This window comes from Salvelinus alpinus, chromosome 21, assembly GCF_045679555.1.
Source record: "Salvelinus alpinus chromosome 21, SLU_Salpinus.1, whole genome shotgun sequence".
In the NCBI taxonomy this organism is placed as follows: domain Eukaryota; kingdom Metazoa; phylum Chordata; class Actinopteri; order Salmoniformes; family Salmonidae; genus Salvelinus; species Salvelinus alpinus.
The window spans coordinates 27312112-27330883 of NC_092106.1; the positions used below are offsets into that span (position 1 = coordinate 27312112).

The window sequence follows — 18772 nt, forward strand, 5'->3', positions numbered from 1 at the left end:
TTTCACAACTCATTTTCAGTCTCCAGCTCTTTTCTAATTAATGGTAAAAACATCTGTTCCATTATTTATACCTGGGAGGATGAAACTAGGACAGTGTGTGTGTATATTTACCTGTATCCATGGGCCGCTCTGCGTTGAGGCTGTCTGTGCTTCCCTGGTAGGGCTGTCCCCCTAGAGTGATTCTGACTGGCTGTTCAGACAGACGGCCAGTACTGACAGACCTGGGGAGAGAAACACATTGAGAAGAGATATTACCCACACAGAGAGAATGAGGAGACAGAGAAAAAGACAACAGTGCACCTTTTACCTGCCAAACATGGTCCTGCTGGCCTCAGGGGCAGACTGGCGCCCACTGGGGTAGGCGGTACAGTGGTGGGCACAGATGTCCCGTGCGTCTGCCAGGGTCTTAGTGGGTGTGGGACTGTCTGCCAGGGCCATCAGGTTACAGGACGCCTGCGTCTTAGGGATCTTAAATGGGGCAGAGATGGGCTGAACCGGGACATAGAGGTCAACAGTTACTGGTTGTGGTAAGTAGGACACACCGTAGCAAAACAGAATTAGGCTAATGATTAAAATATGCCAAAATGGTTATCAACTCAACCGACCTTGGTGGGGGAGCCAATGATTGTGGGCAGAGGTGACTTCGTCAGCCAATCAGAGGAGCGGGGGGAGGAGCCCAGGTGTTTGGTGGGGGAGGTGCCCAGGTTGCCAGGGCGACCCAGGTGGGGGGAGTGGCTGGGGGGGTAGTTGGAGGGCTGGATGGGGTCTGACAGCTGCTTGTGGAGTTTCTGTCTGGTGTGGTAGACCTCAGTCAGGGTGGGGGCACTCTGCAGGCGACCCAGTAACTGGGACGACGGCACTGGAGAACCTAAAAGAGACACACAGAGAGTCATTCATACAAGTCATTTTTTTATCACTTAATGTAAAAGTTTAAGTTTCACATTAATAATTGTTTTAGTGGCGATCATTAATGTTAGTATTAGTTACATTAGTGTTAGTATAGTGTCAGTGGCGTTAGCACATACTGATCTAGAGAAGATTCAAAATTCACCACTAGATGGCTCTACAGTCTTGAAATGTGTATTTTTCTACTGTAAACCAAGTCAAAAATAGCAGCATAAAGGGCCACTAGGTTTCTGTTTTGATGAGCGTCTTGTTCATTCACAGGATTGCTGCTGAGAAGTTCAAAAAGACCCCGGAAACTTCTGTTTTTTTCTTTAGTAGGTCATCAAGTTTTCTAAAGGAGACTAAGTACTAACTGTATGTATCTGCACTGGTTTGCTCAGGGTAAGTCCCACCTATATCACTGGGGTTGCCATGGATACTGGCCTCTTGACTCAAATAGTGACACACTTGTGAACACTGCGTGGATGGGTGGGTGAAACAACTCCCATACACACAACCTCCTTCCCAGAGCGTTAATGGAACACCTGTTACTTAAAAAATAACCTGACTCATGGCATAAACATCCGCCTCGGGGGAGGACGGGAGAGGACGGGAGAGGGAAGAACATGTAAACACTTCTGTAGCTGGCTTTGTCTCCTTAAAAAGTCATCCTGGGTTGGGTTTCCCCAGAGCATAATATCACTAAGATCATATTTAGTTTCAATGGAATTAAGATGATCTTAGTGCCATGATGCTTTTGGGAAACCCAGCCTTGTTCTATCTGTCTGTATGTCTGTCGGTCTACTGAACTCACCTCCTGAGGAGCTGCGGCTGCTGGACTCATGGCCCTGAGGGTGTCCACAGCAACAGTGACCCAGCTGCTCTGGGATGGTGCCCACTTAAAGAGAAACACATACATATTAATGCAGTTTCAATGAGAAAGTTTCAATGTGAAATAATTGATGCCAGGAGTGTTGAATGATATGAAACGGGGACATGTTGGGGCATGTTCTTACCCAGAGGTGAGGGGGAGTATGGGCGGGAGCTGCCTATAGAGAGACGTCTGCCTGTCATCTGAGGGCTGCAGTCTGCAGAGCTGGGGGACCCAGAGCAAACCTTAGGGAAACCCATGGGACTGGTATTGGATCGCCTCACTGTACCAGACCTGCATAGACAACAAGCACACACAATGGAGGTTTAGATATCACAAATATACAGAACATGCATACCAAAAATGTTACACACATTCATTGTTAGTCCACCAGAACCAACACCACCAAGCTTCATTACTTGTCTAACAGTTCATGAACACCCTTATTTTCAGCTTACAGCAAAGCTCTAGTTTCCAACCACTATCCTTCATGTTTATCATGAAATAACACTTAAATAACCTTTCTGAAACACCTGAAAACATTAACATTTAATAAACCTTTTGGCAATGAGCTTAGCTAGATTCCATTCCCTCAGCTCAGTGTCTAACTGTTGCCTTTTTCACTTGGTTCTAATTTAAACTTCCTGAGCGACCGTCAGTTTGCTGCCAAGACAACCCTGTCACGCTGCAAAACACAGCTGTTAGCCTATCCTCACGAAAACTGTTGTGCTGATAGCGAGTACTCTTCCACTCTTTCTCCTGCACTTCCTCTCTTGAGATGTATGGAGTTTCAAAAAGAAGATGGCGAACAGAGAAAGCGTAAGCAGCAGCCGGGCACATATAGAAGCCAGTCTTCCCCTGAGATGTCTGCACACTGTCTTTCTGCTAGTCTGCTGTGCTAGCTCTCTGCATTCCTCTCTTCTTGTTAGCGCTAACTTGTTAACTAGCTCAGACACGGTCAAGGGACAGGGTAGTCGGTCTATGACAGAGAGCTTAATCCTCCTTGGAGGACTCAGAGTCAGACCCAGGGCCAAGGGAAATGGGGCAGCAGTTGGGGAGGCTGGCTACTCAGTACCCGCTGCCCAGGCTTTGGGGCCCTGTGGTGAGGGTAAGTAGTGGGTGTAAAGTTGATGGTTCACTGTGGAGCTAGGCTACTCCAGTGCCACATTTCCATTGAGGATTTACCCCAGTAGCTTACCCAAAAGGCTCAGACTTTTCGGTTTCCATCTATGTGGGCCAGTACCCATGTCTCACTGGGCCATGGCTCCGGCAGGCCTGCTCCAACTTGGAGCCAAGGTAAGACCCTGGGTACTTTTCAGCTTGCATTTACATAACACTGGCTAACTTTGAACATTAACACATTCTTGCAAAGCAACAGTCTTGATGATGCAGAGGTTGTTGATTCTTCTCAGGACAAGTCTCTAGTGTCCCACTCCTGATGGAAACACAATAACACTAGAGCTCACATTAACATAAAACCCTGTCTGCCCACTGGTGTGGGGGTAAGTCTCAATGGAAAAACACCACAGGAACTTTATACTAATCGCTGTGGCAATGTTCTTATCTCCTCTCACAACAGTCAATAGAAGTACAACAATAAAACTAATTTGCCTCGAAAGGAGATTCGAAACCTTTTCCTATTCCCTCCCTTTCTATACATGTCTTGAAGCACTTCCCCCCCACCACACCACAAGCAATATCCACTGACTGAACTGATGAAACTTAATTGCCTGATGCAATAACTGACAGAGTTGAAGATGAATTTTCCAAACCCAAAGGTTAGTCATCAGAGATCAAACAACAAGATAGACTAGTCTCTGAACTGCCAGGTGTGAGGACTGTATGCAGCCACAAAACAAACAACTTCTTAACCATGACAGCTGTACTTCAGGGAACCCCCCAGGATAGTGGCACCTCCCAAACCCTCCCCAGTCTCTTACCTGTGTGAGCCGTAGAGCGTGGTGGTGGGGCTGTTGGAGAGGTTCTGTTTGATGCGCTGGTAGTTCCGCACCTGGGTGGGCACAGGGATGGGGGTAGTCTCTGCCCGGGGGGACACCATGGGGGTCTGTCCGGTGGTCTGCGGCTGCCTGGAGTGGTGAAGGGGGAAGAGCAGGAACATTAGCCAGTCTGTCTGCTAGTTCTTCCAAAACTGCACCATCTGTTCAGGAATGATGACACCCATAGAACTCAATGTTTTAAAAAAAATAATTAATTACTTCTGACACAGCATTTGTATAAATAGAACATGAAGACTGACTAGAGGTTTCTAGCTAGGCTATGTCTCCGAGTTATTTTAATTGAATTTTTTACACATATGGCATTTTCAATGGAACTAAACTTCAGTCTTGCAAGGAGGCTGGCCCAACCCAGAGGGGGCAGGGACATTGCACACATGCACACACGTGTCTGCCCAATCAGTGGGGAGCAGTCAGTGCTAAGAGGAGTTATGGAAGAGACTGTGGTTTGAGGGCTCAGCCAATAGCACGTGCTAAGCCCACCTCCTTTCTATCAGACAGAGGGACAGGAGGAAAGAACGCTGGCCTCATTTACATGCCTTTGTTATTCCATTGGTCCAAAATGTTCCCTGAGCTAAAGTCATACACGGGTCAACCATAGGGGGTTCACTTGGGTTTAGAAAGAAAAAGGGAAAGAGAGAGGAAGGGGAGGAGGAATATAAATGTTATAGAACAGGGCAGATTTAACAGTAGCAGCATTATGTAATAAGATGGTTAGCGGGGGAGGGTGTAGACCAGAGAAAGGGAATAGACCGAGGGATACACGTGAGGCACACGACCACCCGTCTGTCCTGTACAGCAGCAACACACAGACAAAGACACAGAGGGTTTTCTTTGTCTGCTTTCCACTCCGAGAAGCAAAGAAACACATTTTAACACAACACACATTGACATAGCTTTTGGTAAGACACTTCTAGTTCCAACCAAAAGTAAAAAGGGCCATAAAGGTTCATCAAAGTGGCATTTAAGAAAGTGGCATATCCGTGGTTTATTCTATAACCTCAGTGCACTGTATTACCCCATGCAGTCATTCAGTTTAACACATTCATTTCTCCCCAGAACAAGTTGTTAAAAGCTGATGTGTTCTAACAACAGAAGCTAATGGGGACACTAGAGCTACACAGGATGCTCTCCCTAACAATAGGCAGTTTTGTAGGTCAGTCATGACCATCTTCTTTGAGAGGAGAGAGGGAATCTGTTTGTCTTTACTGCATCTACCCAGAGGGGAATGGAAACACAGCACTGTCTTTTCCCTCTCCTCTGTGTGCACTCCCTCTGTCTCTCTCTAAATACTCTCCACTTTTTCTATTTGCTTTGTCTCTGCTCGTTGCCCTCTCCTCATTCATTTTGGGCAGCTGCTCTCTTTCTTTCTCCTTATCTCCCTTCCTTTCTCCATATTCATCCTTAGTAGTGGCTCTGTCTCTCTGCACTCTCCCTCCCCCCTCGCATTCCCTGGCCCAGGGATCGATTAAGGACAGACAGAGCACAGGGGAAAAACAAGTGACTGTGGGCGGTGAGGGGAGCTGAGGTGATGGGAGCCGACTGAGGGGTGGGATCCTCCAGGAATAGAGAATGACTCTATTGGCACTCATACAGACTAGCTCCTCACCTCACAGCAGAAAGACAGGTCACAGAAGGACAGGCTGAGTGTTAACCACCTGGCAGCACAACCAGGGAACCAAGGGAAAGAGAATGAAGAGAGGGGAGGGATGGGGGAAAGGGAACAGGTCGAGAGAGAATTAAAGATGCAGTCCAGGATCTTAAGTACTTACAAATTCGTAACATATTGTACAAATTTCTATTCATAACTTGAGGATCTCTTTAAGCGTCAGGGTGATAGGGAAAAGAGGGGGAAGAGAGAAACTATCACCCCAAAGATGAATATAGAGAGATGGTGAGAAAGGAGGAAAGCAGCTATATGATTGAGGAGAGAGTGACAGGGGGAAACAAGCAAGGAATAGACCAAATGAGTGTGAATACAAGACAGGGAGAGAGAAACAGAGAGTTAGAAAACAGTATTACTGGAGGCCATTTACAAAGAGAGAAAAAGAGCATTTGAAAACAGTATTACTGGAGGCTATTTACAAAGAGAAACAGAGCATTAGAAAACAGTATTACTGGAGGCTATTTACAAAGAGAAACAGAGCATTAGAAAACAGTATTACTGGAGGCTATTTACAAAGAGAAACAGAGCATTAGAAAACAGTATTACTGGAGGCTATTTACAAAGAGAAACAGAGCATTAGAAAACAGTATTACTGGAGGCTATTTACAAAGAGAAACAGAGCATTAGAAAACAGTATTACTGGAGGCTATTTACAAAGAGAGAAACAGAGCATTAGAAAACAGTATTACTGGAGGCTATTTACAAAGAGAGAAACAGAGCATTAGAAAACAGTATTACTGGAGGCTATTTACAAAGAGAGAAACAGAGCATTAGAAAACAGTATTACTGGAGGCCATTTACAAAGAGAGAAACAGGGAGAGAAACAGGGGGAGCGAAAAGAAAAAGAGAGTGATAGATGAGGGTGGAGAGCCTTGTGATGCTGCAGGTTATTTACAAACAGAGAGAGAGAGTGTGGGGTCACAGGAGAGGAGGAAGTGACTTTGGGGAGAAGTGGTGTTTGTGTCTCTGCTCTGTGTGTATGAGACAGGCATTTGAGGTGCCGTGACATTTGCCCACAGCGATTTCCTGTGTGTAAGAGATCTATTCTTATACCACAGACCTGCCCAGTCTGGTTTTGTTTAGGATACACAGTAGCCGTTTATCTGAGACATCTACACAATATAAGCACAAATCTAATCGATTTTGACATGAACAAAATATATTATTTAGCCTTTGACATAGTTTAATGTAAAAGGAAGACTAATATATTGCTTTCAGACACCAATATCATGTAGTTTATGACTATGGGGTATAAAATTAACACAACACAGCTGCTGTGCAGACTGACAGTGATGACACCAGTAGAGTTATACATTGAAATGTCCATGTGGAGTAGACAGAATGCACTTACTCATGCAGAGCCCGTTCACAGCTGACGGACACACGTCACTGCACACACACAAACCTGATATCTGGGGCTGAAATAGCAGCATGCACGTCAGACTGGCTCATATCTCCATCAGCTACTCAGTCTATTTCTAATCTTGGTCCTTGTCAACATCTACCACACATATTTATTATGTTATGTTTTGTGACAATCATTGTTAGATCTGTCTAATGTGCTATAAATCTAATTGCTCAAATACATAAAAAAAAAAAAAACTTGCCCATTTCCTGAAATATCCCAGTTTAGGGACACAGGTCAAACACTGTTTATTAATCCTTTCTGAGCTTAAGTTACATTTCCATGACGCAACAAGTCAACAGTGAAAACATGATAGATTTCCAATGAGCATGGTGCAACACAGTCAAGCCCAGGGGAGTCAACAGAGAAACTAGGTCAGGTCATCTAGATTTTGTGCTGCAAGGATAACCAGAGGAGGTGCAGGGACAGGCTGTATTTTCCTTTCTGAAATGGTGGCCGGCCCAAATCAGACAACAAAGAGTTGGACAGCTTTAAAACACTTATTTTACATACATACACACACACACACACACACACACACACACACACACACACACACACACACCACATACATACATACATACACAGTACCAGTCAAAAGGTTGGACAAACCTACTCATTCAAGGGTTGATCTTCATTTTTACTATTTTCTACATTGTAAAATAATAGTGAAGACATCAAAACTATGAAATAACACATATGGCATCATGTAGTAACCAAACAAGTGCTCAACGAATCTAAATATATTTGATATTTTTCAAAGTAGACACATTTTGCCTTGATTACACCTTTACATACACTTGGCATTCTCTCAACCAGCTTAATGAGGTAGTCACCTGGAATGCATTTCAATTAACAGGTGTGCCTTGTTAAGACATTTGTGGAATTTCTTTCCTTCTTAATGCATTTGGGCCAATCAATTGTGTTGTGACAAGGTAGGGGTGGTATACAGAAGAGAGCCCTATTTGGTAAAAGACCGAGTCCATATTATGGCAAGAACAGCTCAAATAAGCAAAGAAAAACAACAGTCCATCATTACTTTAAGACATGAAGGTCAGTCAATACAGAAAATGTCAAGAACTTTGAAAGTTTCTTCAAGTGCAGACGCAATGATGAAACTGGCACTCATGAGGACCGCCACAGGAAAGGAAGACACAGAGTTACCTCTGTTGCAGGGGATACGTTCATTAGAGTTACCGGCCTCAGAAACTGCAGCCCAAATAAATGCTTCACAGAGTTCACTAACAGACACATCTCAACAACTGTTCAGAGGAGACTGTGCGAAACAGGACTTCAAGGTCAAATTGCTGCAAAGAAATCACTACTAAAGGACACCAATAAGAAGAAGAGACTTGCTTGGCCCAACAAACACGAGCAAAGGACATTAAACTGGTGGACATCTGTCCTTTGGTCTGATGAGTCCAAATTTGAGATTTTTGGTTCCAACCGCTGTGTCTTTGTGAGACGCAGAGTACTGTAGGTGAACGGATGATTCCCACATGTGTGGTTCCCACCGTGAAGCATGGAGGTGGTGTGATGGCACACTTAACCAGCATGGCTACCACAGCATTCTGCAGCGATACGCCATCCCATCTGGTGGGAACTCCTTCAAGACTGTTGGAGCATTCCAGGCGAAGCTGGTTAAGAGAATGCCAAGAGTGTGCAAAGCTGTCATCAAGGCAAAGGGTGGTTACATTGAAGAATCTCAAATATATTTTGATTAGTTTAATACTTTTTTGGTTACTACATGATTCCATGTGTTATATCATAGTGTTGATGTCTTCACTATAATTCTACAATGTAGAAAATAGTAAAAATAAAGAAAAGACCTTGAATGAGTAGGTGTGTCAAAACCTTTGACTGGTACTGTACATAAATACGCACACACACTGGCTGAATCTATGCTAAGAGCTGAAGTTGATGACGTTACACTCACCCTCCACACCACTCTCCAGACGGCCGATGCCCCACTGCTCCCATTGGCTGGTCATCTGAGGAAGAGGGAAGTGAGCCAACCAGACAAGAGTATAAACCATGGCACATAAGTTAATTAACCGACTACCCATACTGCCACTCAAAATGTGTTTCTATTTGGTCAACTGTGTGTGTCAAGTGTGAGTAGGTGCTCAGTGTGCGTTTTATAGCAGGTGCCTTAGTCTAAGAAGAGTGTGTGTAGGTGCACAATGTACATGTGGTGTTGTCAGTAGGCCTAATTAGTGTAATAAGGAGTAGCAAGTGTCCAGTGTGTGTGTGCATGTCTGCATGTGTGTGTTCCTGCAGACTCACAAGACTCTGTGGAGAGGTGTGGCACCAGGACAAAGTCGTCCGTGTCGCTTGAGGAGTTCTTGCTGCTGGTGCTTCCTCCAGACTCCTTAGACAGCTGCAGGTAGTTTGGAGGGCCCAGGGGGGGCGACGACAGACAGTCCTCAGGTAAGGTCTGCATGTCAGGGAGAGACTGGAGAAGGGAAGGGGTATGTGTGTGTTGTAGTGAGCAAAATGTGTGTTTATGTTGGTGGGGGTAGGTGGTGTGTGTGTTAGGAGGGTAGGGCAAGAGAAAGAAAGTGAGAGGATTAAAATCTCAGTGAGAGAGAGGGCTTGGGCTGTACAATTCAATTAGTGCCAGACTGGGCTATGTAGACTGCCAGTATAATGCAATCACAGTGGACAGAGAGAAAGAGTACATCCCTGGGAAACTCAGTTTGTCCATTTTCCCACTGAGCTACTGTACAAAGTCTAGATTGTTAAGCGCTGCTATGCCTTGAGGTACGGATAAACCCACTGGGTGTGGAATGCAACTATGAGGTGTATAGACAATCAGGATGAACTTACGGCAGGGGAGTTGTAGCGAACAGAGGGTGAGCTGCCACATGTGATGTCGGTCATAGCGCTAGGGCAGTTGGGTACTGGAACAGGACATGCTGGAGAAAAAAACATACAAATACACGTTTTCACACAAGACCTAAGTGCTCTCAACATCAATGCCACCTCACAATACAGCTGTGACACCACAACAGGTATTTCCCCCTGTTATTGATGAAGGAAGTTCTCATCTGTCTACTCACATTTTTTGATGGCAGACACTGGATCTAAGAAAGGATGACTGAAAAATGCATCTGAAACAACAAGACAGAAGTGTGAATGTTAGAGAAGTAATGTACAATTTATAGATAACAAACATTAAGTATTAAATCATTTTCTTTCTAGAAGGGAAGTGATGTCAGAACTGACCGAAGTCCATCCTGTCCTTCTGGTTCCTCTGCAGCAGGCCTAGCAACAGGTTGCCAAGGGAAGGAGACGTCTCCCTCGGGATGCTGAGTAATAGAGGAACAGACATACATTCTAGGTAAAAACATGATTTTCAGCCCAAAAGGCCTCTATCAGATAGTTAAATCATTCCTAAATCCTATCATCTGTTGACCTACATGGGTAGCAGCGACTTGTTCTTCTCATAGAACATCCTCAGGTCCTGTGGACTGTTGGCCTAAAGACAGACAGACAGAGAGAGAACAGAGTGACAGGGGGTTTGTATACTACTTCTATAAACACACATCATGGGTGACATATTTCATATTTAATCTGTGCACACAGATCCACAGATGATGCAATCTATTGCACTCCACACTGTCCTTTCACACCTTCACTCATGACTACATGGCCAGGCACGAGTCCAACCCCAGTGGTAGGCCTGATCTCCCCATAGGCTGTCTCATCGTTGTTGGTGACGGTCAGAGACCTGACCGTGTGGTGCAAGGACAACAACCTCTCCCTCAAAGTGACCATGACAAAGGAGCTGATTGTGGACTACAGGAAAAGGAGGACCGAGCACGCCCCCATTAACATCAACAGGGCTGTAGCGGAGCGGGTTGAGAGTTTCAAGTTCTTTGGTGTCCACATCACCAACAAATTAACATGGTCCAAGTACACCAAGACAGTCGTGAAGAGAGCACGACAAAACCTATTCCCCCTCAGCAGACTGAAAATATTTGGCATGGGTCATCAGATCCTCAAAAGGTTTTACAGCTGCACCATCGAGAGCATCCTGAAGGGTTGCATCATCGCCTGGTATGGCAACTGCTCGGCCTCAAGGCACTGCAGAGGGTAGTGCGTACGGCCCAGTACATCACCAGGGCCAAGCTTCCTGCTATCCACGATCTCTATACCAGGCGGTGTCAGAGGAAGGCCCTAAAAATTGTCAAAGACTCCAGCAACCCTAGTCATAGACTGTTCTCTCTGCTACTGCATGGCAAGCGGTACGGGAGCACCAAGTCTAGGTCCAAGAAGCTTCTAAACAGCTTCTACCCCCAAGCCATAAGACTCCTGAACAGCTAATCAAATGGCTACCCAGACTATTTGCATTGCCCCATCCCTTCTACACTGCTGCTACTATGTTATTATCTGTGCATAGTCACTTTAATAACTCTACCTACATGTACATATTATCTCAATAGCGGTGCCCCCGCACATTGTACTGTACCCCCTGTATATAACACCGCTACTGTTATTTACTGCTGCTCTTTAATTATTTGTTATTCTTATTCTTAAAACCGCATTGTTGGTTAAGGGCTTGTAAGTAAGGATTTCTCTGTAAAGTCTATACCTGTTGTATTCCGCACATGTGACAAATACAATTTTATTTTATTTGACATTTCACACAGTTTAATGCTGCTCTCTCACTCTCCATCCTACCTGGAAAGGGGGCTTCCCTACGAGACACTGGTAGACGACAGTTCCAATGCTCCACAGGTCTGCCTTGGCGTCATAGTTCTGAGACATGATCACTTCTGGGGCCTGGTTAGAGGACAGAGGTTAGAGGTCACGCTCTGAAAGGACCATTCCAGCTGCAGGTTGCTGGAGAACAAGAGACTGCAGACATGACACCCTTACACACACAAACACTAAACACACACGCACACCTGCACCCACCCACCATGTACATGGGGGAGCCACACAGCGTGGCAGCCATCATGTTGCTCTGGAGGTATCGTGCGAAGCCAAAGTCAGCTGAAAGAGAGAAGGCCGTCAGTCTGTTGGTCTGTGTTATTAATAGCTACTATTGTCGGAGTGTCACGACTCCTATTACCAAGCCTCTCAGACACTAGACAATTGGGAACGCAACACACAACATGAGTCACCACACCTTGCAGGAATAGCACTGTGCAAACTAAATATAGCTGTGAGGTTCAAAACAACTAGTCATGACCTTAGCTAGCTGTCACTGTGGGGCATCTTGATACATGATATATGACACTTGTGTGAGACAATAAGACAAATCATATGATGGCTAACAGTTCATGGATAGGCCATCTCTATATATACACAGTATAAACAGTATTTATATATCATAGAAACATTATGAAGTTGTGAAGAATTAAAGGGATAGTTGTCTTTTTGAAGGTTTAGCTTAGTTTTAGCTGAGTGTGTGTTGTGTTTGAGGGGCTGGGTTGGTCAGTCACCTATTTTGATGCGGATGCCGTTGATACTGGATCTCTTGCGGCTGGTGTATGACAGCAGGATGTTCTGTGGTTTCAGGTCTCGGTGGATGATGCCTTTACTGTTGAGGATCCTCATTGCTGCTGATATCTGCTGGAGGAACACCCTCAGAGTGTCTTCTCTCAGTGTCCCCTTGGCTAGGGAGAGCCAAGAGGGGAAACTACTTACCCACAATCCTTCATTACACAGTACAAATGTATTGGCACATAATGTATGATGACCAGGGATGTAGTGGTAAAAGACTACTACACCCACACTGGCTATTAGCATATTTTATTCATACAAAACTACATTACCAATACTGCACAGAAACTCTATAAAGGACATTATCCACCCACTATGCACTAGTCTAGAGGCCATAGACAACTTTTTACAACTATTTCACACACTAATGTTTCACTCACACCAATCATTAACATGTTTTTACATTTTCAGATTGAGATTTTAGTCCTTTAGCAGACACTCTTATCCAGAGCAACTTACAGTAGTGAGAACATCCATTTTCATACTTTCCCCCTGTGGGAAACGAAACCCACAACTCTGGCATTGCAAGCACCATGCTCAACCAACTGAGCCACATGGGACCCATACCAAACATTTGCCAGCAGTTATACACACTCAATACCTCCATCTCCCTAATGTATTGCATTAATTACTGATTGCCTCAGCTTACATTTAAGTGATTTAGATGCACCTATATCAATGAGAGAAATGCATTAAAACTTCTACATCAGGATGCATTGGGAGAGCTCTGTCACCACAACTGCACACAGAATCCAAGGGAAAGCAACCTGCACAAAATGCTTATTCTGCAAGTAGTGTACATCTTCTATGCAAGCACAACCAATTAGAGTAGTAATTGTTTCAACATTAGCAGCCTAAGTAATAAGAGTATTAACAGTGAAGATTACTGTAGTTAGCATAAGAGGTCGGGCAGTGGAGTGTGTCTGGTCCTGCATGTACTGGTTGCAGTGAAACAATAACATTAGCTAATCACGTGAGCTGCTAGCTTAGAGGATTCCTGGGTCTCTAAAGAGTAAACCAAACCATTATGGTCACAATGGATCTTGTGTCAATCTAACCATGCTTACACATATTAATCAGGGATTTAACAACACTCTCTAAAGTACAACAGTGACAACTTCTTCTAAACGCAGCAAAGTTGTGTAATTAATGAAATAACAACATGGTTGTGTGACAATATTATACAATGAGGGTTTATAAAGGGAGAGAGAGAAACAGAAACAGAGACCGCAACAGAGGGAGAGCGCAACAGAAAGGGGGAGAGTGCGACTGTGCGTGCGCGCTAGAAGAGAGAGGTACAGACACTGTACCGTGCCCTGAGGTGATGTGAGAGCGTGCACCTGTACAACATAAAAAAAAAGTTCCCCTGATAACAAGTGAATCAGAACACAACATGAGGACCAGAGTCCACAACACTGCTTTCCTCTGTTCACCAGTATCTACACTGAACCTGGTGCACTGGGACGTTCTGTTCCTCAGTACCTTTTTAGACTCCCCGTTGACCTCTTGTTATGGTGCCCATTTCATGATGAGCTCTTTCTTTCTCTGTTACTAAACTGTAGCTCTGCTGGGATTAACGCATAACTACCTGCTGTTGACCTTGACATATATATATATATATGCACATATGACCCAAAGCAACAGGGAGACAGGTGTGTGTTATGCAATTCGCTGCCATACCAATAACATCAACGATATACCATGTAGACCTCCACAAGCAGTATCCTATTAAGACGTTCAGTGCTTGGTGCTTTCTTGGGAAGCATTATGAGAGAGGAGTGACCTTTGAGACTCAGCTATGCTGACCTTGGTGCTGAAGAAGGAACCCATTGTGTCATATCACTGTGTTGGCTCCTACACACAACATTCCCTTGCATTGGGAACACACAACACACAGACGGCAGATAGAGACGTACACAAAAGTACCCACACTCCTCTCCACCGCTAGTTACTTTGTTTTGATGAATAATACCCAGTGTGTATTGAGATTAGTGCGATGCTTACCTTGCAGATAGTCAGCCAGATCGCCACCGTTGCAGTACTGTGGGGAGGAACAAGACAAACAAAACCATTCTATTAGCAGGCTGTGTAAGAACAACACAGATTAGCAGTATCAAGCTGTGTGTGTGTACGTGTGTGTGTGCGACCACAAAGCCCAGATAACGAAGGGTCTCATCAATTAAAATCTGATGAATGGCTGTGCTGTTATCAGTACTGACAGTCTCTGTTAATCCTGGCATTAGTCAACAGAGAGAGCAGTAAGGACAGAGTGTGATGGAGAATAGTCCAAGAAAGAGAGTGAGAGAGTTAGAGAAAATGTGCAAGGGAGCAGGGGAGAGAAAAGTAGAGAAACAGAGGGGAGCTAAGGGTAGGCTAAATTATGCTAGCATCTACCCCGTCTGTCCACCATTTTCCAGTTCCGTTAGTTTAACCGTAACAGTAAAAGCCTTCGTTTCATGCATGTTAACATCAGAAGCCTCCTCCCTAAGTTTGTTTTATTCACTGCTTTAACACACTCCGCCAACCCTGATGTCCTAGCCATGTCTGAATCCTGGCTTAAGAAGGCCACCAAAAATTCAGAAATTTCCATCCAACTACAAAATTTTCCACCAAGATAGAACTGCCAAAGGGGGTGGAGTTGCAATCTACTGCAGAGACAGCCTGCAGAGTTCTGTCATTATATCCAGGTCTGTGCACAAACAGTTTGAGCTTCTACTTTTAAAAATCCACCTTTCCAGAAATAAGTCTCTCACTGTTGCCGCTTTTTATATAGACCCCCCTCAGCCCCCAGCTGTGCCCTGGACACCATATGTGAATGAATTGCCCCCCATTTATCTTCAGAGTTTGTACTGTTAGGTGACCTAAACTGGGATATGCTTAACACCCCGGCCATCCTACAATCTAAGCTAGATGCCCTCAATCTCACACAAATGATCAATGAACCTACCAAGAACAACCCTAAATCTGTAAACACGGGCACCCTCATAGATATCATCCTGACCAACCTGCCCCCTAAATACACCTCTGCTGTCTTCAACCAGGATCTCAGCGATCACTGCCTCATTGTCTGCATCCATAATGGGTCTGCGGTCAAACGACCACCCCTCATCACTGTCAAACGCTCCCTAAAACACTTCAGTGAGCAGGCCTTTCTAATCGACCTGGCCCGGGCATCCTGGAAGGAAATTGACCTCATTCTGTCAGTAGAGGATAACTGGTCATTCTTTAAAAGTGCTTTCCTCACCATCTTAAACAAGCATGCCCTATTCAAAAAATGTAGAACTAAGAACAACTATAGCCCTTGGTTCACTCCAGACCCGACTGCCCTTGAACAGCACAAAAACATCCTGTGGCGTACTGCATTAGCATCGAACAGCCCCCGCGATATGCAACTTTTCAGGGAAGTTAGGAACCAATATACACAAACAGAAATAGCACAAACTACAAAAAGTTCTGGGACACTAAAGTCCATGGAGAATAAGAGCACCTCCTCCCAGCTGCCCACTGCACTGAGGCTAGGAAACACTGTCACCACCGATAAATCTCCGATAATCGAGAATTTCAAGTATTTTTCTACGGCTGGCCATGCTTTCCATCTGGCTACCCCTACCCCGGTCAACAGCTCTGCACCCCCCCACGGCAACTTGCCCAAACCTCCCCCATTTATCCTTCACCCAAATCCAGATAGCTGATGTTCTTCTGAAAGAGCTTCAAAATCTGGACCCCTACAAATCAGCTGGGCTAGACAATCTGGACCCTCTCTTTCTAAAATTATCTGCCGCAATTGTTGCAACCCTTATTACAAGCCTGTTACAACCTCTTTCGTATCGTCTGAGATCCCTAAAGACTGGAAAGCTGCCGCGGTCATCCCCCTCTTCAAAGGGAGAGACACTCTAGACCCAAACTGTTACAGACCTCTCTCTATCCTACCTTTCTAAAGTCTTTGAAAGCCAAGTTAACAAACAGATCACCGACCATTTCGAATCCCACCGTACCTTCTCCGCTATGCATTCTGGTTTCCGAGCTGATCATTGGTGCACCTCAGCCACGCTCAAGGTCCTAAACGATATCATAACCGCCATCGATAAAAGACAATACTGTGCAGCCGTCTTCATCGACCTGACCAAGACTTTCGACTCTGTCAATCACCACATTCTTATTGGCAGACTCAACAGCCTGGGTTTCTCAAATGACTGCCTCGCCTGGTTCACCAACTACTTCTCAGATAGAGTTCAGTGTGTCAAATCGGAGGGCCTGTTGTCCGGACCTCTGGCAGTCTCTATGGGGGTGCCACACGGTTCAATTCTCAGGCCGACTCTTTTCTCTGTATACATCAATGATGTCGCTCTTGCTGCTGGTGATTCTCTGATCCACCTCTACGCAGACGACACCATTCTGTATACTTCTGGCCCTTCTTTGGACACGGTGTTAACAAACCTTCAGACGAGCTTCAATGCCATACAACTCTCCTTCCGTGGCCTCCAACTGCTCTTAAATGCAAGTAAAACTAAATTCATGCTCTTCAACCGATCGCTGCCCGCACCCTCGTCTAGCATCACTACTCTGGAAGGTTCTGACTTAGAATATGTGGACAACTACAAATACCTAGGTTTTGGTTAGACTGTAAACTCTCCTTCCAGACTCACATTAAGCATCTCCAATCCAAAATTAAATCTAGAATCGGCTTCCAATTTCGCAACAAAGCATCCTTCACTCATGCTGCCAAACATACCCTAGTAAAACGGACTATCCTACCGACCCTCGACTTCGGTGATGTCATTTACAAAATAGCCTCCAACACTCTATTCAGCAAATTGGGTGTAGTCTATCACAGTGCCATTCGTTTTGTCACCAAACCCCATATATACTACCCACCACTGCGACCTGTATGCTCTCGTTGGCTGGCCCTCGCTTCAAATTCATCGCCAAACCCACTGGCTCCAGGTCATCTATAAGTCTTTGCTAGGTAAAGCCCCGCTTTATCTCAGCTCACTGGTCACCATAGCAGCACCCACCCGTAGCACACGCTCCAGCAGGTATATTTCACTGGTCATCGCCAAAGCCAAGTCCTCATTTGGCCACCTTTCCTTCCAGTTCTCTGCTGCCAATGACTGGAACGAATTGCAAAAATCACTGAAGCTGGAGACTTATATCTCCCTTACTAACTTTAAGCATCAGCTGTCAGAGCAGCTTACCGATCATTGCACCTGTACATAGCCCATCCCACCCAACTACCTCATCCCCATATTTTTTTTCTTCTGCTCCTTTGCACCCCAGTATCCGTACTTGCATATTCATCTTCTGCACATCTATCACTCCAGTGTTTAATTGCTAAATTGTAATTATTTTGCCACTATGGCCTATTTATTGCCTTACCTACCTAATCTTACTACATTTGCACACACTGTATATAGACATTTCTATTTTGTTATTGACTGTACGTTTGTTTATACCATGTGTAACTCTGTGTTCTTTGTATCGCACTGCTTTGCGCTATCTTGGCCAGGTCGCAGTTGTAAATGAGAACACCAATTAAATCCTGTTGGTTACCAAAACTTCCTCTGATCAAAGCATTGGTTTGATCTGGCCTTAAAGAGCCTCTGCCTTATCACAGTGACCGGTAGGATCTGACTCCAGTTCAGTTTATTACCACACCATGTTGTTTACCCTTTGTACAGGAAAATCAATTACAGCTCAGATCCTTATTATATTAATTATTATATTAATTCTTATCCTTATGCTCTGTGTGTATGTCCATCCTTTTACTGCAAGCAGCAGAGGCATTGAGCAGGGTTGCAATAACACATTCTCAGGGGTCCGCCATAACCACAGAATTCTAGGGTAACAATATATTTCACTATTATGGGGGTGCCCACATTGATTGCTGTAAAGTTTGGGATGCCATGAATGGTTAAGGGCCCATAATTCTATTCTAGTGAATCTATCCGATTAAGTTCTGTGTGAGGACAATCATTTATGAGGTACACTGCATACAAATAATGTTTGTTCAAATAAGAAGACTGCTTTGCTTCATACTGAGAGTCAATGTTGCAGCTAAAAGGGCATCGTTTCCCTTAAAACAGTATTATTTTTAATGTGTTCCAACCGCTGCCAAAAGACTGGAGTGTGAGCCCTGCGCGCTGATTGCTTAATAAGTGACTGCTTAATAAGTAATCTGCTCCCTCCTCTAACCATTGCGTAAAACAAGCCTTTCTTACTAAGCAAAACAGGCAGTCTAGCAAACACCAGCCAGATTAGCATTCATGCTAGCCTAGTGTTGATACCATCTATGCCCATCATCTCTCTTGGAGTGCTATAGCATTGATTAAGCAGCCTTCTATCTATAATACCAAGGTTGAATGGTGCTCAGAGGCTACAAAGCCAGATTTATGTCTGTTTCTTCTCTTGTGCCAGGA

The 18772-nt window shown here is 44.7% G+C and overlaps 1 protein-coding gene across 2 annotated transcripts in view; it reads right to left on the reverse strand.

The window, feature by feature from the left end:
* Positions 1-18772, reverse strand: part of LOC139548160 (serine/threonine-protein kinase ULK2-like) — a 50516-nt gene that overhangs the window by 5214 nt on the left and 26530 nt on the right. For both annotated transcript variants that reach the window (XM_071357612.1, XM_071357611.1), the window contains exons 5-20: positions 14361-14397; positions 12296-12469; positions 11770-11843; positions 11529-11630; positions 10265-10323; positions 10071-10153; positions 9905-9955; positions 9672-9760; positions 9129-9297; positions 8779-8833; positions 3697-3843; positions 1902-2050; positions 1700-1783; positions 606-868; positions 308-489; positions 112-221 (exon numbers count right to left, since the gene is read on the reverse strand). In XM_071357612.1, coding sequence (XP_071213713.1) covers positions 112-221; positions 308-489; positions 606-868; positions 1700-1783; positions 1902-2050; positions 3697-3843; positions 8779-8833; positions 9129-9297; positions 9672-9760; positions 9905-9955; positions 10071-10153; positions 10265-10323; positions 11529-11630; positions 11770-11843; positions 12296-12469; positions 14361-14397 — 1828 coding nt within the window. The remainder of the gene's footprint in view (positions 1-111; positions 222-307; positions 490-605; positions 869-1699; positions 1784-1901; positions 2051-3696; positions 3844-8778; positions 8834-9128; positions 9298-9671; positions 9761-9904; positions 9956-10070; positions 10154-10264; positions 10324-11528; positions 11631-11769; positions 11844-12295; positions 12470-14360; positions 14398-18772) is intronic.